At 36.7% G+C, this 23,226-nt stretch overlaps 4 protein-coding genes across 7 annotated transcripts; 2 read left to right on the top strand and 2 right to left on the bottom strand.

The window, feature by feature from the left end:
* Window positions 1-3,218: 3,218 nt before the first annotated feature.
* Window positions 3,219-4,576, top strand: LOC122036020 (noroxomaritidine/norcraugsodine reductase-like). Its single transcript, XM_042595190.1, has 5 exons — window positions 3,219-3,404; window positions 3,533-3,740; window positions 3,817-4,033; window positions 4,113-4,219; window positions 4,305-4,576. The coding sequence occupies exons 1-5, from the start codon at window positions 3,316-3,318 to the stop codon at window positions 4,479-4,481; spliced, it is 798 nt and encodes a 265-aa protein (XP_042451124.1). The 5' UTR covers window positions 3,219-3,315; the 3' UTR covers window positions 4,482-4,576.
* A 1,266-nt stretch (window positions 4,577-5,842) lies between these two features.
* LOC122036018 (mitochondrial substrate carrier family protein B-like) lies at window positions 5,843-10,890 on the bottom strand. 2 transcript variants are annotated; one of them, XM_042595187.1, is made up of 7 exons: window positions 10,416-10,884; window positions 9,495-9,671; window positions 9,256-9,405; window positions 8,776-8,877; window positions 8,625-8,695; window positions 8,472-8,539; window positions 5,843-6,725 (listed from the first exon to the last, which is right to left on the bottom strand). In XM_042595187.1, exons 1-7 carry the CDS (start codon window positions 10,668-10,670, stop codon window positions 6,484-6,486), a joined length of 1,065 nt encoding a protein of 354 aa, XP_042451121.1. In that variant the 5' UTR covers window positions 10,671-10,884; the 3' UTR covers window positions 5,843-6,483. The 2 variants fall into 2 exon arrangements, with proteins under 2 accessions (XP_042451121.1, XP_042451122.1); XM_042595188.1 differs by lacking the exon at window positions 5,843-6,725 and adding an exon at window positions 6,732-8,073 and having other exon boundaries at window positions 10,416-10,890.
* Window positions 10,891-11,546: 656 nt separating this feature from the next.
* LOC122036019 lies at window positions 11,547-14,547 on the top strand. The gene is made up of 6 exons (XM_042595189.1): window positions 11,547-11,981; window positions 12,206-12,302; window positions 12,552-12,727; window positions 12,807-12,873; window positions 12,963-13,023; window positions 14,272-14,547. Exons 1-5 carry the CDS (start codon window positions 11,856-11,858, stop codon window positions 12,977-12,979), a joined length of 483 nt encoding a protein of 160 aa, XP_042451123.1. The 5' UTR covers window positions 11,547-11,855; the 3' UTR covers window positions 12,980-13,023; window positions 14,272-14,547.
* Window positions 14,548-14,815: 268 nt separating this feature from the next.
* On the bottom strand, window positions 14,816-19,648 carry LOC122036011 (coronatine-insensitive protein homolog 1a-like). 3 transcript variants are annotated; one of them, XM_042595179.1, is made up of 4 exons: window positions 18,891-19,648; window positions 16,365-16,851; window positions 15,473-16,271; window positions 14,816-15,295 (listed from the first exon to the last, which is right to left on the bottom strand). In XM_042595179.1, the coding sequence occupies exons 1-3, from the start codon at window positions 19,367-19,369 to the stop codon at window positions 15,480-15,482; spliced, it is 1,758 nt and encodes a 585-aa protein (XP_042451113.1). In that variant the 5' UTR covers window positions 19,370-19,648; the 3' UTR covers window positions 14,816-15,295; window positions 15,473-15,479. The 3 variants fall into 3 exon arrangements, with proteins under 3 accessions (XP_042451113.1, XP_042451114.1, XP_042451112.1); XM_042595180.1 differs by having other exon boundaries at window positions 14,816-15,262; XM_042595178.1 differs by lacking the exon at window positions 14,816-15,295 and having other exon boundaries at window positions 15,314-16,271.
* Window positions 19,649-23,226: the final 3,578 nt, after the last annotated feature.

The following is a 23,226-nucleotide window of genomic DNA, read 5'->3' as shown; positions in this document are numbered from 1 at the left end:
ATTGTTGTGATTCTAGTCATGATGGATATGGAATGTTCATACTTTACCATTCTTTGGATTTGTTCATTAAAATTTTAACTTAAGTTCAACAGTGGCAATGAATATGTGTCAGACTTTATTACACTAAGATGTTGGAGGATACATATCTTCTTGAAGTGATTATTCTTCCATGCTGCAAATATTTTTGAGAAGTTAGAAAATGAGGCATGGTGCTGCAACCTCTATTCTGAATTCTTTGATTTATTGAAACAAGAATTTAAGGAATAGACAGTTCATTAGTTTCCACCTTGGTAATCTAAATATGAAAGTATTTTTCTTCCACATTGTAGCTGCATATTCATTCACACTTAATCTTGCAAGTTTAGGTCAAGCACAAGTGCAAACAGGTTCCTATTGTGAATAGCTTTTCTTTTCTGTATAAATTCTGGTAACATAACTTACAAGTTAAAGACAAGATGTCGTCTATTTAACAAAAGAAACAAACACATTAATTTTCATGGAAGAAAATTATTTGAACTTATCTTTTTTTCTTTTTATTTTGGTTGTTGCATTGCATCGTACTATTTATCATTGGGAAATGACTAGACTCAAGTTAATTTAATTGATGCATGCAACTTGAAAAAGGAGTTTTACATATCCCTATTCCTATTGATTGGAAATAAATGGATAAGCTAAAAAAACAAATCAATAAATAGCAATTAATTTCTAGAAGTCTATTTTTTTATATATAATTTTAATTTCCAAAGATAATATTTTTTATATGTCAATAAAATAGTCTCAATGTGGAAAACTCATCGATGCATGCTTGTCTTTATGAAAAAAAAATCTCAAGTAGTTACTTGTATTAGAAATATGAATAAAGGTATTGGATGCTTGTGTTGTCGAATAAAGGAATATATGAATGCAGAAATCAAATTTGATTACGACGATCGCACAATTTCCTTTTATTTCGTGTTTGTTTTGGAAGGAGAGAGGAGTGGAGAAAGGAAATAAATTATATTTTGAAAATGTCTATTTATTTTGTTTTTTATTCGAAGAATGAAATAAATTAACCTTGTGACTAGCTATCCTTCCAAATTTTCGGTGATGCCTAAACAGACTTGCCATATATAATATCAAATAAGGACAATAGTAAAATTGAATGCCTGACTACACTTTGATATCAGATCTTTTTATCTATACAAAAATATAGAAGATGGATCATTTGAAATTACTGTTGAATTATGATTATCCCTCATATTATAGTTTGAATCGGAACGAGTAGTCGAAGGTCATCCCCTTTAACGTCTGACAACTTGACTATTTGTACATCGCCGATGGCCTTCAGACGACTTTGGGAGGTCTCCGATCATCCATCTTGATATAAATTATAATTTAGGAGATTGATGAATTTACGAAGGGATTGTAACAAATTATGATTGAAATAAGCTATGATTTGATGTAATTGTAAATAATTTTATATATATATATATATATATATATATATATATATATATATGATCCGGTAGTAAGAACAGGGGATCCCGTCCTGTGGAGTCAACGCCACGTGGAAGTCAAAGTGGCAGTTGTCCATCCGGAGAGGGCCGGGTCCGAACGGCCGGCCGGCCGTCCGGTGGAATCGAACGTCCGGAGATGGATGGGTCCGACCGGCTGGCCGACCGCCCGGTGTTCGGCTGATGGTTAAAGGCGCCCTGTCGAAATCAGGGTTCCGGCGCTCAGTGGAGAAGGTCGCAGGGCCGAGCGGACTGCACGCTCGGCCAAAGTCATAAGGTAACGTACTGCTAATAGTCTCCACAAAGCACGTGATGGAGAATCTCCCCAAGTAAACCATCGCATATATCTGGCCGGATGTTGAGAGAAATGTCCGGCCAGACACTAGATCTGGAGTAAAGGGGAAAAGGACAAGGGACATCTTTTTCTGATAGCAGGTATGTTTCACGTGTAGGTCATACTCTAAATCTTATGACGGGGGATTCCGCTGTCCCATCGAGGACATGCTTGGACTGTAGCAGTATGGGTTAGGTAAGCTCACTGACAAGCCCTTACTAGGGTATGGGCCATGGACACGTGTACACCTCGATATGTGTACACTCGCTTCTTCGCTGCCCTATATAAAGGCCCTCATCCTTCGCCGGAGGTAGGCATTCTATGAGTTTTGGAGCCACTTTTTCTCTCTTGAGCTTCGCCTGACTTGAGCGTCGGAGGGTCGCCGCCGGGAACCCCTTCCCGGCCCGACTTCTGTGCAGGTTCGTCGGAGCTTCGTGCTACCAGTCGAAGATCCACGTCAACAGTCGGAAAGTGCCCTGTGCCCAGCGTCCGTTGATTCAGCATTCGGACAGGATCAAAATATATATATATATATATAAAGTAAAACAGTGTGAATGAGGAGGCTCATGCATGTCAATTGTCAAATTAAAGCAGAAAGAAGTTAATATATATGGTTGTTAGAAGTGAATACAAGAACGCATTCAAAGGTCCCCTGATTCAACGTACAAGGAAAAAGAAAGAAGTTAATATATATGGTTGTTAGAAGTGAATACAAGAACGCATTCAAAGGTCCCCTGATTCAACGTACAAGGAAAATGAATGGTAAGGATAGATACATCTGAACAAACATTAATTCAATAATATTAGTTCATGTAATATTAGTTCATGGACTAACCTTTACGTACCCATTATGCTGTGAATCTTATTATATATCTGCAAAAACAATTCTAAAAAAAACAATAGTAGAAAAACTATAACATAAAAACCAAGATATCCACAATAAATAATTAAAAAAAAAGTCAATACAAACGCAAGTCCTATTAAATTTTTTCCGTGTAAATCATTTCTATTATATATATATATATATATATATATATATATATATATATATATATAATTCAGGTAAAATAAGTTAGACTTGATCATTTATTTATAATTTTATAAATATTAGATATTTTAAATATTGTTATGTTCAATAATGTCGTTAATTTTACTTTTAAAGTTTATATATATACCAACTGAGAAATAAATGAAATGATCCACTGACCAAGTAAAGACGTGCAATAATGGATCGAGTTGGCGCATCTCCAGCCGTCCGTATATGAAAAATATAAATGAAAACTAAACAAAGAAAAGATGTCTCCTTTACCAATCCCCCACCAACTCCCCACCCACCAATACCGCAACTCTGACTTCCCATCCTCCGTCCTCTATTAAACCAAATCTGTTTCTTCCATCTTCGCCACTCATCCATCATCTCTAGCTAGCTAGCTAGTAAGTAACTAGTAAACAGAGTCCTTAGGGTTGAACTCCCACAGATCCAGAATCATGGCGGCTTCCCACAACGGCATTTTATCAAACAGATGGTCTCTCGCCGGATCCACGGCTCTCGTCACCGGCGGCACCAAAGGAATCGGGTAATTTCCCTTTCTTTCTTTCTTTCTTTCTTTCTTTCATACGTCTTTTGCAACCGATTTAATTAATTAATTATTCTCGATTCGATCGCACCTCGATCGTCATGCGTCTTTTTAATTTCTGTTCGTAGATTCTCCATCGTCGAAGAGCTGGCCGCACTGGGAGCCGCAGTCCACACCTGCTCCAGAAACGAAGCCGAGCTCAACAAGTGCCTGCAGGACTGGGAGAAGAAGGGCTTCAAGATCACCGGCACCGTCTGCGACGTGTCCTCGCCGGCTGACCGGGAGCGCCTGCTACAGGATGTCAAGGCCGTCTTCGACGGAAAGCTAAACATCCTCGTATATATCTATATGACTTCTCCTCAATTTCGATCTCCTCTTCTTCTCTTCTCTTGATTGCCCTAATTCATCGCAGGTGAACAATGCGGGAACAGGGTACCCGAAGCCGGCGACGCTGTGCACGGCGGACGACTTCAAATTCATCATGACGACCAACGTCGAAGCGGCTTTCCACGTCTGCCAGTTGGCTCACCCTCTGCTCAAGGCTTCCGGGAGAGGCAGCATCGTCTTCAACTCCTCCATCTCCGGCATCATCGCTCTCGAATACCTCTCCATCTACGGCATCACCAAAGGTCTAGAGATTGTTAGATCTAGAAAAAGAATTGAATCATCATCGAATAGAAATTCTAACTGACCTGGCGATATTTTTAGGTGCGCTGAATCAGCTTGCGAGGAGCTTTGCTTGCGAGTGGGCGAAGGACAACATTCGCGTGAACAGCGTCGCCCCCGGCGCCGTGGAGACACCGCTGATGAAGCCGGTAGGCCTAACTGTGAAATTTAAGATACAAATTTAGTTTTAGTTTTAGTTTTAGTTTGGTTTGATGAGTTTGGGGCGATCGACAGGCGTTCGACAACAAGGAGTTCGTGGAGAGGGAGGCAGCGCACGTGCCGCTGGGGAGGCTGGGAGTGCCGGAGGACGTGGCTCCGGTGGTGGCGTTCCTTTGCTTGCCGGCGGCGTCCTACGTCACCGGACAAGTCATTGTGATCGACGGAGGACGCGTTGTGAATGGCTACTACTGAGCACTGCTGCCCTTCCAGAGTTTGTTTGTTATGCAATGGCCGTTTGGCAATTTCCTTGTATTTTCAGTCGTAAGAATTGTGTTTTGATTGACCAATTTACATGTCTCTTAGTTAATAATATTATTGGCAATTTATCAAAAAAGAAAAAGAAAAAGAAATGCGTATTTAATTTTATTGAATGCATATTTTCTAAACGGATTGGAAGTCAAATGTGAGAGTCCGTTGGTCATAACTTGGCAGTTTTAGGTGATGACTTTCGATGACATCCACACCCACTCTATTTGAACAATTGACTTTCTTGGGCACCACCTATCAACCATACTTTTAATTAAAAATCGAGACTTTCTCTACCGGCTGCGTCAAACTCTACCTACTCATTAGTCATCATTTTAAATTTTTAATGCCTCAACTAATTCCGAATCTTTTTTTTTTAGAAAACTAGTGAAATCGAGAGACTTTGGGACCAATGTTGACTCTAAATTTTGGAAAATTTTAAAACTATAGTTTTTTTTTTAAAATAAAAAAAAAGAATCTACCATACACTTCTGCAATTTTGCACAGTATAACAATAGACATGGCATTTCAATAATTAATAGATAAAAATTATAAGAGGTGCGTAAAATAATAATTTCAAAACTATGTCGGTATTTCGAAAGACGGAAAAAGCTTTGAGGACAAAAATGAAAATTTCTCCAAATTCAATGATAATGTTTAATTAGGTAGCACGTAATTATCATACGAAGCCGCCTTCCACTACCACCTAAAGTCCCTGTTTTTAAAAATCATTCAAGTTTAAATAAAGATGTGATGGAGAAGGCATTCTATTATTAGGTTTCTTATAGCTCAGCTTGAACGGCACCTTCTCGAATACTTAATTCAAATTGCTTTCATCTTAAAGCTTTCGGCAACCATATCTTAATCATATAGTTCTTTCCTGTATTCGGATGTGCTGCAGATACAGAGAAATTAGTTACTAACTGATCAGGGTTATGCAAACAGATATCGGTTGGCTCTTGCGATGTTAATTATGGCTTGTAAATATAGCTACATATTTCATATCTTTCATGTACCAAATCAGTCCGTGTTTAACAAAGTCACTTCTCATGTTTTCATACAGAGAGTATGGGATAATATAATCTATGTCATGCAGAAGAAGGTACTGGAAAATTTCTGCTTGTTTAGAACTAGTCACAAAAATATTTAAAAATATTTGGTGGAGTTCAACACGTTACTTCCCAATTTATATTATCTTTATTCTTACTTATTACCATAAATCCAAGTCAAGCATTCAGATTCATATCTAATAAATTAAAACCAGTGCTGGCTAATCAAGGCGACGACTGATAACAAAGAATGATATAGGTACACAATTATTCACCAATTAAAATCATGAATAAGCAAATTGAATCCCTATTATATTATGAGTGTCGCCATGTGACCAACCAATTACAATGAACAAATTGTTAGGTATCTAACTTCACTGTTGAAACAAATCAATTGGTGATCACAAGGTCTCCAGAAGATACACCAGATCCACTATCTGATGCTATAGCGAGCCCAAAAACATGTCTTGAGCTCCATCCCTGGCTGTATTGAGGATAATCCATGTAATTTTATCACTTGACACTCAACTGCAGCAGAATCATCTTTCAGCTAAAAAATAAAAAAAGGACGGAGAACGTTGCCTGATTACTCAGTGCAATTGATGAATCATAATTGTACATATCAACAAATAAAGAGGGAGAACTCCATTTCTTTATAAGCCGTTCTGCATGGTACCAAGGCTTATGAAAACCCATGAAACTGTAATCAGTAACCTGACTTGTACTTGCACTTGAACAAAAAAATAATATATGTACGTCAAAAACCTTCATGGCGTCAACAGCAAAACTCACCATCATGTGATGCCTTTGTGATGAAAACTATTTTATCTTGTACCAATGGAACTGAAAAAATGAGTCAGTAGCATCAGTGCCACAGGCATATGGCAATGTTCAGTGCATTATTCAGCTGTTGATCTCCTTGACAAGATCATTTTCAAAGTTTCATAGGTCATGAAAACAATTCCTACACTGGGTACAACTTTGAAGTACTCAGGCAGGATACCTCGATATAAACCTCGAATTCCTTCAATCCGAACTATATGCCTGAATGTCCCAATCAAGCCAGAAGTATAAACATGTGCCCTTCCGCCTGCCCCTTCCAACTGCATTCTCCGTCTCACAAGATCCAGCGGAAATGTTGCTGCAGAAAAACACAAGGAAAGTGTGGCTAACAACCTGAATTCTTATTCTGTCCTAAGAACACAGTCACATGACATGAGGCACAAAGGTTCATGCATTCTCCTTCCTAAAAATGTACCTAGTGCAATGCATAAACAATGCTTGAAACTGCAAAGAATAATCAGCAAAACAATCATGAAATTAGCACATATTTCAAGTCAGGTTGCACTGTTCCGTTGCATCAGTTCAGTGTCCGCACATAACACACTAGAACACAATGGGGGCACACAAATTTGTGCACTATATTATACAGAAGCAAATTCAACTAGGCAATTCTGCAAATTACTAGTAAGGGCATGACAGAATAATTGATTCTTAGTCATCAACTCATTGAATTATTGACGCAAGATGAGTGTAGATCCCAGCAATCTCACGACAGTATGCCTTGATCAGTAATCTCATGAGGGAGGGAGGACCTCCAAAGTTTTAGTATCATTGATTGTAACCCATATGTATTGAATGAATTGAACAATATATGGATTCTTTATAGATACTATATTAGTCCAGTCTCATGAGACTCAGTGCAATATTTATCAGGTCTGCCAGAATTAGTAAAAAAACCAATAAATTATCATATAATCTAAAAAAATATAATTATTATTATTTTACTTGAAACACAAACATAACCCAATTCCACATATTGTGGGACCAACGAGATCTTATCTTGAGGTTCCTAAACTATAGGTAGAACATATTTTTACAATTTCACAACAAAAAATGGATGACTCAAATGGCAAGCTGTCAACACAAGCATCAAATATTGGACATTCTGCTCAAAACATTCACAAACAAATATCAGCCGGTTCACTTATGAATCTAATTTCTTTACATGAGCTATCTCTACTAAATGTCCATGCACTAACCACTTCTGTGACTTCATCAATTATAGCCCCCTCAAGAATTATTACAGTGGCTGTTTTCCTCAAAATACTGCTTATTTTGAAGCCGAGTGGATTTCATATTAAGATTTACAGGTGAAAAATAAACAAACCAGTTCAAAGCTTGAACCTTTTCTTGGTTTGTGCCCAGACGTACTGCTATTTTATTTAGTTAACCTTTTCAAATAGAGTAGGTTTATTACCAAGGTGGTAAAAGCAAATATATAAGATAATTGAAACTATTGATCAAGAAAAATTTTGAATCATTAAATAAAATTCTCTTGTTCCTTCCTCTCCTTCTATTGCACAGCAAAATTGTCAATTGAGGCACACAGTTGTACTGCATGAAGAGGTATCAGAGTCAGCTTCATCACGTTTGAGGCATGAAGATGGTATTGTGTCAATTAACTTCATCACCCACTTCTACATTGTCTGCCAATGTTGAACCAACTTAAAGGCAACATTTTTTCCTAATTATGCTGATCAAAATAAAGACCTAAGATAACTAAGAGGAAATATGACAGACACCCCAACAACATGTTATATCAGAGTGATCCATAAAAAATAACCAAGCTGGAATTGTTAAGCATATACACATTTTCTCCCTGCACATTCTTTCTGTGACTTCCTTGAGACTAAGTATTCACTTCCTCGAAACTAATAATTCTATATGTATGACACTTCTTAAGAACTAGCGACTCATTTAGTTCACAGCAATCCTATAATTGATAGATTAGGAAGATAAATTGTGTTTTCCACAATAACTATTTTATGTCAAACAGATTAACCTCTATTTGTGTAGCATATTAATATGTTTGTTAGTAACATACCTGTAGATGATGCTATACCAGAAAGACTTCCACAAGCCAAGCTAACCAATACAGGAGAATCATGTGGCCTGATACATAAATAAATATTATAAAATAAAAAACACATTTTATATAGAAAGAAACCACCAGCACAAATCACAAAAAATGACTAACCTTTCAACTTGCCAGCAGGATCTCAAAGTTTCATAAACTGAAAAGCTAATTGCTATGCTAGGTCCAACACCCTGCAATCCAACAATGGTCATTAGGAATCCAGAACATAACTAAATTTTAATAACATTATGAAGGTTAATAGGAAATTAACCAATAATGTTGCTCCAATTCCCTTGTATAAGCCTCGCATACCCTCATCTCTGCAGATCGTATACAAAGCATGTGACATGCCCCTGTAATACATAGTACGCGTCTGCAAATGATTAGGAGATATAAAATGTTATGAATCAACTAATCCTGCAATTACCTAATCAAACTATCATCACAGTCATAACTATACAGCTAAAATTAACAGTCAGAATCATAAATGAAAAATATTGTAAATTTAAATATAATACAATTACATCTACAGACAACACAAATCCTGAAATGATATAAATGAAAGTTTCAGTTTATAATTGAATTACAGTGAAATCAACAGATTATTATAATTCATTCCATTTTCACACCATCTATATGCTTTGAAATTTTGGATATGTCAAAGTTAAGAGCTTCAAATAAGATTTTGTTATCCATAAAGACTAAAAGATAGAATACCGCTTGTTATTATATAAAAAAAGTATGCTGTTACCTGAGCCGCAAGACGTGTCCTCACAAGATCCAATGGATATGTAGCTGATGCAGCTGTTATTCCAGCCAAACCACCAGCAAACAATCTTACACAAACATCTGCAGCAACATTATCTCTATGCTTATCTAACCCAGGAATCATTTGCACCAACTGCAAAAATAATTAATTTAGAGAATAGAAATAAAAGACTGGTGCTATATAAAATTAACATACTATCTCTATTGAAATTTCCAACTTACACCCTTGTATCGCTCATAAGTATAAAAATTTAGAGAAGAATATGGTAAACGGTGAGCAATTGTCACCAAATTCCCTTTCCAAAATGCTCGAAGACCTTCTTCAGAAACAATTCGAGAAGCCTCCCTCCATATGCTTGCATTCTTCAGAGTGGCTACATCAGCGTGCATTCCTTGGACCTAAATGTGGCAACCCATAATAAAAGCCATGGCATATAAAAAAGAAAATGAAGTGACAGCATCTTTGCAGTCCAAATTAAAAATTGGAGTACACACATTGACTTTGTAAGTTAGATAATTATCTAAATAAATGAAAATTAATTCAAAGAATACACTATTTTTAAAAATCTAGTTGATATCATAGATCAATTACTTAATAGCTCGAACCAAATTAAGTGATACATGATAAAGGGAGAAAATCATCGAATGGCTAAAATCTCTAAAACAGTATAAGCAATTAAAACAGATGCGCCTGCCAAATTCCCTTTTAGGATACCAAGTTGTGTTTTTAAGCTTCCAAAGTGGTACTTGTGTTAATAATGCTCCTGATAAAACTTCGATGAAGCTCTGGATTAACTATATTTTTGCAATTCTTTATGCTGACAAGTATGTAGCAGCAACAAAATACAATTTCAATGTTATGAGTTCTCAGAGACAATGATTATTCATGCTAATCAATCTATTATAGGTGGAAAAATTGAAACGTCAGATTCCATTGTCGCCCCCCAAAACCCAGCTTATAATATATTCTATAAAGCTTCTTCGAATCCTAGAACAGAAAGTAATTAACGCCAAGTATTTGCGAGTTGCAGGAGGGTTCTAATAGAAGAAAATTCCAAGGATCAATAGACCATGAGAAGGTAAAAAGAATGAAGAATAATTTCTTTCAATTCAAAGGCTAGAGGAGGCGAAGAATAAGGATACCTGGAAAAGAATAGTAAGGCGAGCAAGAGGAGCCGTACACGTCTTGCTGACAGCACCAGCGACGCCACCAGCTATAAGGTGCTCCGCCGTTCCGATCTGCGGCTGGTGCTGCAAGCGCTGCTTCGGTGTTTGGCTCTTCTGCTGCGTGGAGTACATTTGCTTCCCATCACCAACACCACCACCTCCGTGGCCAGACGAGAGAGCTCTCTGTCTGCTGTCCTCCACCACAACCCCCACCCGCGCGTCCGTATGCATCTCCCCCCACCTCGCGTGCGCGCCTCGAACCCCTAGAGCGAAGCCGGAAAGCTCCGGCGTGCATCGACAACCTCGCCTGGAAACGAGATTCGAAACCCTAAACGGGAAACCCTCGCTCACGTCGTCGCCTCTGCCGCAACGCCGAAATCTAATCAATTTTCTCGAGTATGTTCGTATTCTTCTTCGCCTTTTCTCGCAGTTTTTGACCTTTTTAACTAGACTTTCTCGACTGTTTCCATTTGCCCGTTGTTAACATCTCGGAGATTGATGCGGAGTAGAACTGCGGGGCCCTTATTATTAACCAATAACAATTCTGGGTCCATCATTTTTAATGTTTTAATTAAATTAAATGATCGAATAAAGTAAAAGTAAATTGCATTTATTCAAAATGTTCAAATTTAAATACCTTACCAACAATAAAACAAATTAAATGGACACTGTATAAAGAATTTTATTACTGAAATGCATTATCTTTTTTTGCAATGCTTTCCTATACAATATTTTAAGAAATTGATCATGCACATTAAAATATAATAATTTACGATTTTGCAAATACATAGATTTCATAAAATTGAAATAATCAAACCAAGTCAAAACTTAATTAAATTTAGATTTGAAATCATGTTAATCTATAGAACTAAAATTCAATAATAAATAACCTCATGATTAAATTGGAAGTAGGTCTATTTTATTTAATTATATATTTTTAATATGATATTAATTTTATTATGTTTTTATGGAATAATGATGTTTTATGGTAAGAGAATGGATATCTGATTTTTCATGGATATAAAAATGGAAATAAAAATTAAAAATCTGATGGAATAAGAATGAATATAATAAATAAGGACGGAGATCAAAAATATAAAATCGGATCCCGATCCAAATCCATTCCTTTCTAATTAGTCATGGATAGATCGACATGGAAAGAGATCTGCAAAGATTTCCTCGCAGAGAGATTGAAGGATCGAGTAGGGTATTAATGCGGCCACCTGGGCGGCTTTGAGGCCGACACAGCGCCTGATCGAAGCAGCAGCAGTGCCGCCGCCATTGCATCTCCTTCCCCACTTCGCTTTAAAACCTTATCGGCTCTCTTCACGTGTTCCTCCCCTGTCTATTTATACCTCTGCTCGGTCGATCCGGAGGGCACACGCATCGTAGCGACAATATTAGGGTGAAGATCGGATGGAAGGTGGAGGAAAGAAGCCGTCTTCATCGTCGGTGGCCGACGAGCTCTTCCCCGCGGGTAAGGATGTTTCGTCCTCCTCGTCGCCTGGCTACTTTAGCACCGTCTTCCCCCCTGCTTCCGCGGTACGTCAAGGTTTTCCCTTTTTGATTTCGTGGATTGATTGATTGATTGGTTGGTTGGGGGAGCGTGGAATTTGGATTAAATTTTAGGGTTTTGAAATTAGATTCTTGCATGTCGATCATTCGATGGGCGTGTCGCTTTCTCGTCATTTTGATTCCCTTTTCTCTGTCGTTGAACCTTCAAAATGTTTTTTTTTTCCCTTGTGACTTCCGAAATGGCGTTGTAGGTGGTGGGTAAAGATTCTTCACAGAGCGACTTGTACTGGACGTTGAGCAAGCCAAAGATGGATGGACAAGCTGGGAACGCTCAGGGCGTAGCTCCAGGTCGTTGAATGAGTAGGCTTGTTTTAGTCCTTCATTTCAATTAGGGATTTCGATCAGTTTAATTGAACTTTGTATCTTGGAACTGTTCAAGTAAAATCTTTGAGATCACACTATCATCTTCCTATCATTTAAGCGAGGCTGAAGTCTTAATTCCATGACACAAGGTTTCATGAGGATTTGTTTGGTTCTGAATTTCTGATGGATTAGAATTTAGGTTGAAAGACGTTTTATCAAATTATCCTTCTGCAGGTGGTAAATCTCAGAGCAATCCAACTAAGAAACAAATGATGCGGAACAAAGATGGAGAACCTGTAGCTCCTAGTCCATACGAAGAATCTGCCTATTTTAGCTCTTCTGTGCACTATGGTGGTCGTGATTTCTATGACAGTTCAGCATCCACTCAAGTTTCTGGATCACCAAAAACTGTAAGTGACGCAATAAATTGCAAAAATTAGGAAGAACAATGTTGTGACGACATGAATCTTTGCCTTTCAATTGTCTCAGTATAAAGATAGCAATGGGGAGAATCCAGATGACTCTGATGCTGCCAATCGAGGTGAATGGTGGCAAGGTATTCTTCAAGTGAATTGGCGTTGTCTTGAATCTCTTGCATTCAAAAATCCACTATTAAATTGGATTTCTGTTTAACTCATTTATCAGGTTCTCTGTACTATTAAAGTACCAACTCAATGAGTATGCTCTCACTCAATATTTAAAGAAGGTACTTTGAACTATGGGTTTTTTCCTTCATCCATTTCCTTCTATTCGATACTTGCAAAATATTTGCCATCATTTTAGCTCATTGCTATTTCTCATGTGCAAGTGATCTGGAACAAAAATTAATTTATATTTTGATGTGATTTTATTCTTTTGTGTCTTCTATGCTTAGTTGTTACCACTACATCTGGACTGAGCTTGTCGTTATATTGTTGACTATATTGTTTCAGACTGCAGAAGAAAGTGCTGCCCCTCCCTTAGTTTTGCCTTCTTTAAACATTACCCATGTTGTTCTCTGTCCTTTAGGTTTTTTTTTTCATGTTTTGAAAATGATTTCTACTTGTGAAAGTTAGTCAGGATTTTGACAAGATGCTAATTGGCGGCCTTCCTTTTTAATCAGGAGTTACTTTGGTTTATATATATATATATACACACACACTTGGGTTTGGTAATGTGTCTCAGTGAAGAATTAGTTGATAGCTAAATCCAGGCTGGGAGCAACGAGTGTGGTCGGCTTTGACTTCTTTAACCGCCTTAATCCATGCCTACAATAGGGAACTACTGCTATAATTCTATTATTGCTTGGAAGTATATCGCTTATCAGTTTATGTTGTGTGGTGTACTATTCATACTTGTTATGGTAGCACATTGTTGTGTGAAGGGTTGAACCCCAATGGAACTTCTTGTGCTGTACTCTGAGAGAAAGCAAGGCTATTTAGCTGTGGGTATGGCTCAAGTTGGCTCATACCAACCTTTATCAAGGCTTTAGAAACATGGTTTGTGTATTGTGTGGATCGCTTGAGAGAGGTTTTCTCTCTTCCCAGCTTCCTTCTAATGTTCAAGCACAAACTTTCACATGGTGAAGGAATAATATCTTCCTCTTCATACCAATTAGGGGGTACAGAAGTTCCTTTCGTATCATTAGGGAGCCATCCATTCTCCTTTTAGTCAATTTAGAGTGTGATGCTGCTAATTTTAGATCAAAGGCAAAAGCAAATCAACCACACTGCATGCAAGGAGGAAGGTAATCTAAGTGATGGAAGCCAAAAATTATCTGTGAATCTGTCACTTGGAGGTTATCTCTGCTCGTCTCAAATTCAGAATCATGCATAAGAAGTAGATAAGGTCTGAGTTAGAACCTTTATTACCATTAAAATAATGGGACTTTTTCAAGATATCTTGAGGTTTAGTACTCCATACTGCTTTGGTTAATATCTCATATTGTAATGTCTTGTACTCTTTATTGTGACAGATCTGTCAGAGAGTTGCTGCTGTTCATGTATCTAGTTCGCGACGGTAAAAATAATCCAGGAGTCTGTTCTTTGCCTCTTTTGGTTGTGGCAGTTTAGTTTAACAGGTAGCATGGGACTTGGTCGTTGAAGTATTTCATAGTCTTGTGAACTGTTTATCAAGTCTAGGCAGCAAACCTTCGCCTCCTGCTTTTATATCTGTGAGGTTGTAAGGTAGCTCAATATGTTTCCGTGACTCACTAATAAAAAAAAAAATTACTCTTCGTAGTTGATAAGCATTTTAAAGTTTTCAGATATTTCTATACAAGTAGTTTTGTAGTTGATAATTATTTAACACTCGTCTCAAATGACATTTTTATCCAATTGCCCCAATAGACCAGCTTTCTCTACATTGTTTGGTTACTAGGCTCAATCAAGATCACAATCATGCCCTTGTGCATAAACTCCATTAACACTCGAGTATTCAATCTCTATGATTCAAGCTCATCAAGTTAAAAAGTCATACAAGATTCATATGCACTATGTAAAAATAGTCAAATTAAGCTCATCAAGTTAAAAGACATACAAGATTCATATGCACTAGTTAAAAATAGTCCTTACGAACTGAATGCGTATATGAGAACATATAGACATCTAAAATTCAATCATAAAAAGTAGTATTCATCCAACATCCATACGCACCCACTCTCATCCGTCCAAAATCTCATCACTCCTTCATACCCATCGTCTTTAGACGTCCAGGCATTCGGTGCTTTCCCACCCGGTGCCATTAGATGGCATGGCAAGTAATTGCTTGCGCATGTATACAGCACCACATGCGCGCCGCCACAGCCCTTGCGAAGATGCCAAATCCAACCCACTAAGCCAGCAGCACGACCATGACTATGCTCTGAATCCATGTTCTGCTTCTGTGATCCTTTCCTCTTCTTCAAGGAAACTTGACCATTCATATGCGGACGATCAAACCGAACTTGTCCTTCGTTATGGAACTTACTAGTGTAAAGGTGGATGCAATTGCATTTAATTCTTCGGATCGAACAAAAGTGAAGGTCAAACAAAGTAGAACATCAGATTAACTACTCAAATTGTTATGCTGAGATGAGATGCATGTATTTCCCTCGCGACCAATACAGAGATCAAAGGGAAAGAGGGGGGAAATGAGACAACTGAACAGAAACAAAAAATAAAAGCTTAAGTACGTACAATCAATTCATGCCAGGAGTGGGATCACAGATTCTGGGCAATCGTTTCTCCGACCAACAAGGGAGTAGTAGGCAAGTATCTGCGCTTCTCCACGCCTATCTTCCACTTCTTCGGAAGCAGTATCCTGGCTTGGAGGAATTAATTCTATATTCCAGAACCGATGTGCCATTGACAAAAAACTAGCGCCATTCTGAGATGCCCCGTACCCTTGCACCCACAAGTACCTCAAAGAAGGCAGTTGCTGAGCTGCAATAGCCAAAGCACGCTCGCTGAAACAACAGCTCCTTAGCTCAAGCTTTTGCAAGCGCGGGCATCCTCTCGAAAACCTCAGCAATCCGATGTCAGAATCACCAACATTGCCCATCAGTATCCAGCGGACATTGCCGCTGTACTCTCCAATATAAGCAAGACCTAAATCCGACAGTCCGCCTGGTCTAAGGTAGAGAGCAAACCTCTTGAGCTTTGTGCAACCTCTGAGCAGAGACCGGACACCATTATCAAGGGGTAGATCTGTTATTTTCTTTTCTCTGTCAAGCAGAACAAGCCGGAAATCACAGAGGTTTTTGCTGAAAGTGCCGAGAGCTTCAAGGGCTGCATTTGTTATATCAGAGACATATACTGCCAAGTACTCTAGCTCAGGACATCCTTGAGCTAGCATGGATAGACCAACTTGTGTGACTCGACCCTGCTCGTCCTCCAGGCCTTGTTCATCATCACCTCGCTCAATTCTGAGTCTTTTCAGTTTCTTACATGTCTGGGCCACGACTTCTAACCCTCTATCTCCAATCACATCCCTAACCTGATATCAGTTAAGATTGTAAATTAGATTTTTGGATAACGGGCAAGTGCATGGGTGAATCACAATGAAAGATTATAGACAGGCAGCCTTTACCTCTAGAACCTCTAAATTTGGACAGCGTTGGATCAGCTGACAGTGATCCTCAGTCTGGAGAAATGTATACTGCAAGTCCAGCTTCTTGAGCGAAGTAGCAAATGGAAATAATAAGTGCATTTCATTTGTACCCATATACATAAGGCCAACGCAACACAGCTTTGGAGGAAATCTAACTGTTTGATACATGTTGATCTCTCCAACCTGATCATTAAATGATCCCCCGCCAAATTCTTCTAGTAACGTTGCTTCTTGGAAAAAATGGATTAGAAAAGAGATATCACATTCACTGATTTTCAAAGAAGATAATGATTTGCAATTCCTGGCAAGTAGCTCAAGGTCTTGCGGTGTAACTTTGAGTTCTGTCATGTAAAAGTTCAACGCCTCCAACACACAGTTGTTAAGAGCAAGAACTCGAATCCATCTATTGTCATTACTATTATTGTCAACAATTGAGCTTTCTTCCAAGAATAATGTTGTCATGTTTCTGCATGTTACAAGTGAGAACCAGTATTCATGGATAGGTTGAAACAGATAAACTTATAGGAAAATCATTATAGGAGAGAGCAAATTAATCAAAGTTGTAGTGATTTGCATTGTAAAAGAAGCCTTGGATTCCTTTCACCAGATAATTAATCAAATTAGCTGTACCAAATGAAATATGCTTAGGTCTGCCAACTTTTTGTATATTTTGTTTGTTTAATTGTTACTTGTACATAGTGGCTAAATAATTACACTGATCTTTACAATCTACGAGTAGCAAACATTTGTACACCATGATTCCAACCCATTTGTAATTCCAAATATGACTGAAGAACAGAAACAAAAACATACACAACTATGCCATTGATTTTTAAGCAAGTCAAAATGTGTGACTTTGAATCAAATCCTCTTAACTTCCACAAAGAACATGCATTAAAGGGAATAGACATTATCGAAATTGAACCACTCGAGATCTTGGTACAAAATTGATAAAGTGAAAAAAAATTATTTCACCAATAGGTAAATCTCACATGGAGAAATTAAATTGAAAATTATATTATTGCAAAGATGATAAAAATAAAGGAGTTTTTTTTTTTTTTTTATAGACTCAATTCTACAACAAATGTGAAGATAAATATTCTAAATAAAAATCTACTAATTTTAATTGGGATTATAATTATTCTTCTATATTACTAAAATAAAAAAATGCTAATTACCACACAATAAAAATTAAATCTTCAATTTATTATCTGCATGCCAATCTTGAATATTCCTCACATTGTTACCTTTCATTATGAATGCACCAATCTGAATTTATTTTCAATCTTGAATAATCTTCACCTTGTTACCTTTTGTAAGTCCTTGTGTTGATCTTATTTTAGTAATGATTTGAAGATACTAAATGATTTAAAACTCTCAATTCGAGATGATTGATTTGGATGAATTACACCATTTCCTTGGAATTAAAGTTCTTAGATCCAAGTATGGAATTCTCATCGCTCAAAAGAGTTATGCAAAAGAGATTTAAAATATTTATATAGAATGGAGAATGCTTATTACAGGATTGAAATTGAAACAAACATTGAAGGGAAGTTGATTAACTCAATCATGTTTTAAAGTTTGGTTGGAAACTTATTATACTTAATAGACATTATGTGTGTTGTAAGTTTAGTAAGCATAGTTTTACCCAAAAAAACCATTCTCTAACCATTGGGAGCCAACAAAAAAGAATTCTTTGATATGTGAAAAGACTCTTGGCTATGATGCTTTCTATTAGGCAATGTGCCACTTAATATTGTTGTCTACACTGTCACTGAGAAACTTTAGCTTAGTGTGAATTGTGTTTTTAATCTTGCAAGTGGAGCAATAGTATGATTCAAAAAACCAACCTACTATTGCACTCTCTATCATAGAAGCTAAATACAATTTTTTCCCCCTTCTTTTTCCAAGATATCATTTACTTTAGTTGCATGATATTTAGGAGAATCTCAAGCATGTTTAAGAAGGTTCAACAATCCTATTCTATGACAACATTTCAACAATTTTAATTTTGAAGGATTTAGTTCTTCATGGATAAACAAAATCTATCTGAATTTGACACGATTTCTTAAGGGAGCTTGTGAATGAAGGTGCTGTTCACGTTGAGTATTACAGGACCAATGGACAAAAGGTTGACATCTTCACTAAACCATTTGGAGGGGCTCTTTTCACCAAAAAAAAAAAAAAATTGCAGCAAGTATAGGAATGAAGAGTACAGGAGGCATTATTGGATCCTTATACTAAATTGCTTTAGTCAAGAAGTTTTCATAGGTTCAAGTTTTTAGAATAATAAAAAAAAATAAGGTTAAATTTGTCCTTGGTGATATTTATTTTACAAAATACCATACCTTTAACCCTCAGTGAAAAAAAAAACAGTTCATTCCAAAAAAAAAAAAACTCTCAGTGATAGCCACAAAATTATATAGCAAGAAAAGATAGGCCAAAAGGAGCAAAGATTAAAAGAAGCAATTAAGAACAGTTCATTCAAGTGAAGTAAATGGTTACTTGCAAGAACGGGCAATGGTCATGAGGCCGTTTGTTGAGAATCCTGAGCACTTGTCAATCTTAATCGACTTGAGCTTGTCCCCTCTAGCCCTAACCAGCACATCAATGTCCTCGTCCTCAATGATCATACGGCGAAAGTGGACGGACTTGAGGCAACTAAGGGACTCGGCGAGGCCACGAACCCACGGACCAGCATAGCCACCCCACTCTTCTGGGATGAGGTTGAACATGGCAGCGCGGGGCTTGCCTTTGAGCTTTAGCGACTCCAGGTTGGGGAACCTACGGCGGAGCCGATCGGGGCTTGTGGAGTAACAGATAGCAATCGTCACCTGCTTCCGCGACCGGGCGTCGATGTTGTACCACCGCTGGCATACCAACGAGACCGCCTCCCTATCGAGCGGGTCGTCCATGTAACCCAGCACTAACTCCAACGCGGCGTCCGGAACCTCAAGCCTCATCTGGCAGTTCTTCGGCTCCATCCTTCTTCCAACCAGCACGTTGAAGACCCCCCTCTAAACCTACTTCCAGGTTAGCCTTATCGACCAGATCCGCGGCGGATTCCGACGCTTAACCAAACCCTAAACCATTCTTTCCAAGATTGGCGCCGGCAAAACCAAGAACCGAACTAGGAGGAGCGAGAGTGAGGTAGGTGAAGATGATGACGATCAAGAAAATCGCGATCGAGCTGAGCCGCGAGCCCTAATTTTAAGTGTTGTCGTCGCCGATGGACAGAGGAAAAAGCCCAAAAACGACAAAATGTTTCCATTCCTGACAAGAAAAACGAAGTGAATGTGAGTAATCATTCCGCTGTAAATTTCTTACAATTTTTTTTTTACTTGCCAAATCCATAAGCTTAGCCATTCATAAACCGTTTGTAATATTTATATAATGCACAAATTTATATAAAATTAATCAAACGGTTACAACAATTTACAGAAATTACAGAATATAAACTATAAATAAAATAAAATTACATCTAAACTTAATTTAAAATATAACTATATTCATTTGTATCACTTGTTTATATATTCACACTGTATTGTATTATTTTTAAATCATTAATTTTATCAGTTTTGGAATCACCTTTTTATTTTATTATTTTATTAATTTTTACAAAATAAATGACTTAATCAAAATTAAAGATGCCTTATTAAAAAAATTATAAAATAGTTCCTTTTTTTTTAACAACTAGCTTGGACGTAAATTTTTTAAACAATATTTTTATAAAACAACAACTACTTCAATATTATTTTAATCAATTGGAGACTTAAGCAGTTGATTAAAAATGAAATTCAATCAAATAGCTAGAATTCAATGATTATATTTGACCTTCTGAAAGACTAAAACAAGTATTAACAGATTGAGATGGCCAGATTAGAGTTATTGGAGTGCTTATTATCATGTAAACTTTTGGAGAGTTTTGAGCACTCAAGATTCTCACTCCATCAATGCTAAATTGTTTTAATTTAATCTTAGTAAAAAATTTTTTAAACAAAAAATTATTTATATCTCTAGGAAAAATGATATTATTTGGAAGCATTTCATTGTTTAGGATTGTAAGAGGCATTTTGGCCAACAATTTTTTCTCATTTATATCTCTATCCAATTCCTAAAATTTTGGGCAAATTTACCTTTTATTACTTTTAGCTTTCACTCTAGTTTCTTTATGATATTAAATATCAAATACAATTTTATTTGTATCACAAAATGTGAATAGACATGGAGCAGCCTTAAGTAATCCCTTTAACCGTTTAATCTAATTATTACTTCTTCTAACATTCAAACCTAATTATGACTTCTAATATAATATTCTTTTGTTTTGTTGGCGGGATCATATCACAACAACTAGGGTTCATGTTTTTTTTAAGGATTCCAAGAATCCATCAAATTATTGTTCTAGGTGGTCCTAATTTCCAGCACTTATGATTCAAGTTTGATATCATATGATTTGTGTGTTGAAGACATATAGTTTATTGTCTTTACCTAAGTTTTGAGTGGTTGAATGTTTATTAGTAGGTTATTTCATGGAAAGATATGTACAAATCCTAAATTTTGCATAAAAAACTAAACAAATCAAACTGATTAAATAGATTTTCAACCAAATTAACTGAATTAATCGAAATTTAAAAACCAAAATAATCAAATTTAAATTTTATTTAATTAATTACATAATTTATTTAATTAATCATATTTTTTAAATAAAAACTAATTAAATTAATATTGTTTAACCAAATTGTGACTTTTAAAATAAAAACTGAACCAAATTAATTGAAAACCAAATTGAATTTTAAAAAATAAAAACCAAACCCGATTTGGTTACATTAATTCAGTTTTAGAGAATTTTTGCTCATCCCTAATTCCATGTGCACATGAGAGCACAAACAAAATGACGATCCTTAAAAATGAAGTTAAGCAGACAAATCATATCTTTTACATTCTAAAGGCAGATCAGACAAACAAATTTACAACATTTAAAAGTAAAGGACCAATTCTGGTATTCTATCGACTTCCATACACGAAGCAAAAAAAACAACATTTGGACAGGAAATTCGATCAACCTTTACAGTTCAAAAGTATCAGTTAAACCTCCATAAGAATACGATGCTGCAATCTAGAGATTACAGGATCATCAGATACATCTGACAAAATGGACTCAAGAAACAATCATTGGATCTGCTTCATCAGCATATATTTGACGCGAGGCAAAATTTAAGTTCCAAATGTGAATGTAACGGGTCTCCTTACTGCGCTTCATGATACCAAAGTTAATTAATATCATTTTAGTTATCTCCTGAAACCACCAAAAAAAGAGTCAGAAGATGATTGTTAGCCATCATATATTATTTCTGGAAGCCATATTTGTTGTATGGCTTTCTCAAAATTCCTGGATTTAATAAACAAACTCCCTCTTATTCCTACCCTAAAAATTCTCTCCGATTTAACAGAGATGCTAAATAAAAGCTCAACAACATTCAAGAAATAATAGTAGTATACTTGTTCTCTCATAAGCCGAACCTAATACATTAGAATCTGATCATTGTTTCAAAATGTTTCTTTGCTTTACTTATTTTCAATTTTTTGGGTCTCAGGAAACAAAACATCTTAACATTGACCTCTCCAGATGATCCATCATCCAATTATTCATGTGCGTGGCATCTACATAATAAATGCCTAGTCATTTCAGAGACGCAAAATTTGGGACCTATGTGCCTGCATCTCCATAACTAGGACAGGAGAAATGTATTTTTGATTGTTTGTAGGCCATAGTGTTGTTGGAAGTGCATTATTGTTTTACTATGTTTAGAATATTGATTCAAAAAATTAATAATTTTTTCTTTGTTAAATTTGTGAAGCTCAGTAGGAGAAAATGCCTTTACTAGGCATCGGTTGGTTCCATATCTTGCCGCCATAAAAATATAAATTGGGTAAAATAAGTTTGCAGCTTAGATTTTTAAACTAATATGCAGCCCAGTATCTGCTAGAACATGAATCATGGATCACTTTTGAATCTTCTTAAGAAATTTCTACCCTCCACCAAATTCAAGTTATATCACCACGCTAACATTCCATGTGTGTGTGTGTGTGTGTGTGTTTGACTAGGCTTCAACAATATTCTGTTTTACGGAAATTCATGTAACTTCACATGAAAGTAATTATGAAAACAGCATAAGGTACAGGATAAATATTACACTGATGAGGCCAATTTAGAAGATGAAGGCATTGCTGAGACCGTAGTTCCAAGCCGTTGCACTATATTATGAATGTTGGACAAAGATAACTATGTTTGGGGTGAGAACATGTTGAAGATTCTAGTGAGAAGGCTGCAGACAATATACCCTTTAAAGGAAAAGGAGAGAAACGACCATCCCAGGTTGCAGATACTTCCATTTGCCTATGATCAAGTGTGGAACAATATTTCCAAAGAAATGTGCAGAAGCTAGTGAGTCCACCCCCATAGCTCCATATGGACAAGTACAAAAAACACCATGGACCATTGCGAGCTTGTCTATGCGGTCCTACTGGCTATGGGCATGGAGCTCTATGGCTTTAACATGACCTCTCATTCCTATCATCATCTACGTTGAATCAAGATGAAGTTCATTCCATCCTAGAAACACTAGTTGCTTGGTGCAATGCCCTCAATAGAAGTACATCATAGAACATCACACTTGCCCAGGTTAAATTATAGGCATGGAACTCCCTAACTTCAACAACAAAACTCATGTATGTTTCCAATTTTCACTTGTTATTTATTTTGATAATCAAAGAAAAATGTATTAAAATAGTACAAGAGTTATCAGGCACAACTAGGATGAAGTTGAGTTTCCCTGAGAAG

This window comes from Zingiber officinale, unplaced genomic scaffold (assembly GCF_018446385.1).
Source record: "Zingiber officinale cultivar Zhangliang unplaced genomic scaffold, Zo_v1.1 ctg130, whole genome shotgun sequence".
NCBI lineage: Eukaryota > Viridiplantae > Streptophyta > Magnoliopsida > Zingiberales > Zingiberaceae > Zingiber > Zingiber officinale.
The sequence above is the reverse complement of the archived record's forward strand: the minus strand, read 5'-3'. Positions and strand labels throughout refer to the sequence as shown.

What these genes read in the sequence shown, in the direction of transcription:
- LOC122036020 (XM_042595190.1), top strand. Translation starts at nt 3,316, where the DNA reads ATGGCGGCTTCCCACAACGGCATTTTATCAAACAGATGGTCTCTCGCC. An exon ending in GGCGGCACCAAAGGAATCGG is followed by an intron (nt 3,405 to 3,532) that starts GTAATTTCCCTT and finishes TTCTGTTCGTAG; the next exon opens with ATTCTCCATCGTCGAAGAGC. An exon ending in ACGGAAAGCTAAACATCCTC is followed by an intron (nt 3,741 to 3,816) that starts GTATATATCTAT and finishes AATTCATCGCAG; the next exon opens with GTGAACAATGCGGGAACAGG.
- LOC122036018 (XM_042595187.1), bottom strand. Translation starts at nt 10,670, where the DNA reads ATGCATACGGACGCGCGGGTGGGGGTTGTGGTGGAGGACAGCAGACAG. An exon ending in GCCTTACTATTCTTTTCCAG is followed by an intron (nt 9,672 to 10,415) that starts GTATCCTTATTC and finishes TGCCACATTTAG; the next exon opens with GTCCAAGGAATGCACGCTGA. An exon ending in GGACACGTCTTGCGGCTCAG is followed by an intron (nt 8,878 to 9,255) that starts GTAACAGCATAC and finishes AATCATTTGCAG; the next exon opens with ACGCGTACTATGTATTACAG.
- LOC122036019 (XM_042595189.1), top strand. Translation starts at nt 11,856, where the DNA reads ATGGAAGGTGGAGGAAAGAAGCCGTCTTCATCGTCGGTGGCCGACGAG. An exon ending in TCTTCCCCCCTGCTTCCGCG is followed by an intron (nt 11,982 to 12,205) that starts GTACGTCAAGGT and finishes ATGGCGTTGTAG; the next exon opens with GTGGTGGGTAAAGATTCTTC. An exon ending in CGCTCAGGGCGTAGCTCCAG is followed by an intron (nt 12,303 to 12,551) that starts GTCGTTGAATGA and finishes ATCCTTCTGCAG; the next exon opens with GTGGTAAATCTCAGAGCAAT.
- LOC122036011 (XM_042595179.1), bottom strand. Translation starts at nt 19,369, where the DNA reads ATGGAGCCGAAGAACTGCCAGATGAGGCTTGAGGTTCCGGACGCCGCG. An exon ending in ACCATTGCCCGTTCTTGCAA is followed by an intron (nt 16,852 to 18,890) that starts GTAACCATTTAC and finishes TGTAACATGCAG; the next exon opens with AAACATGACAACATTATTCT. An exon ending in CAAATTTAGAGGTTCTAGAG is followed by an intron (nt 16,272 to 16,364) that starts GTAAAGGCTGCC and finishes AACTGATATCAG; the next exon opens with GTTAGGGATGTGATTGGAGA.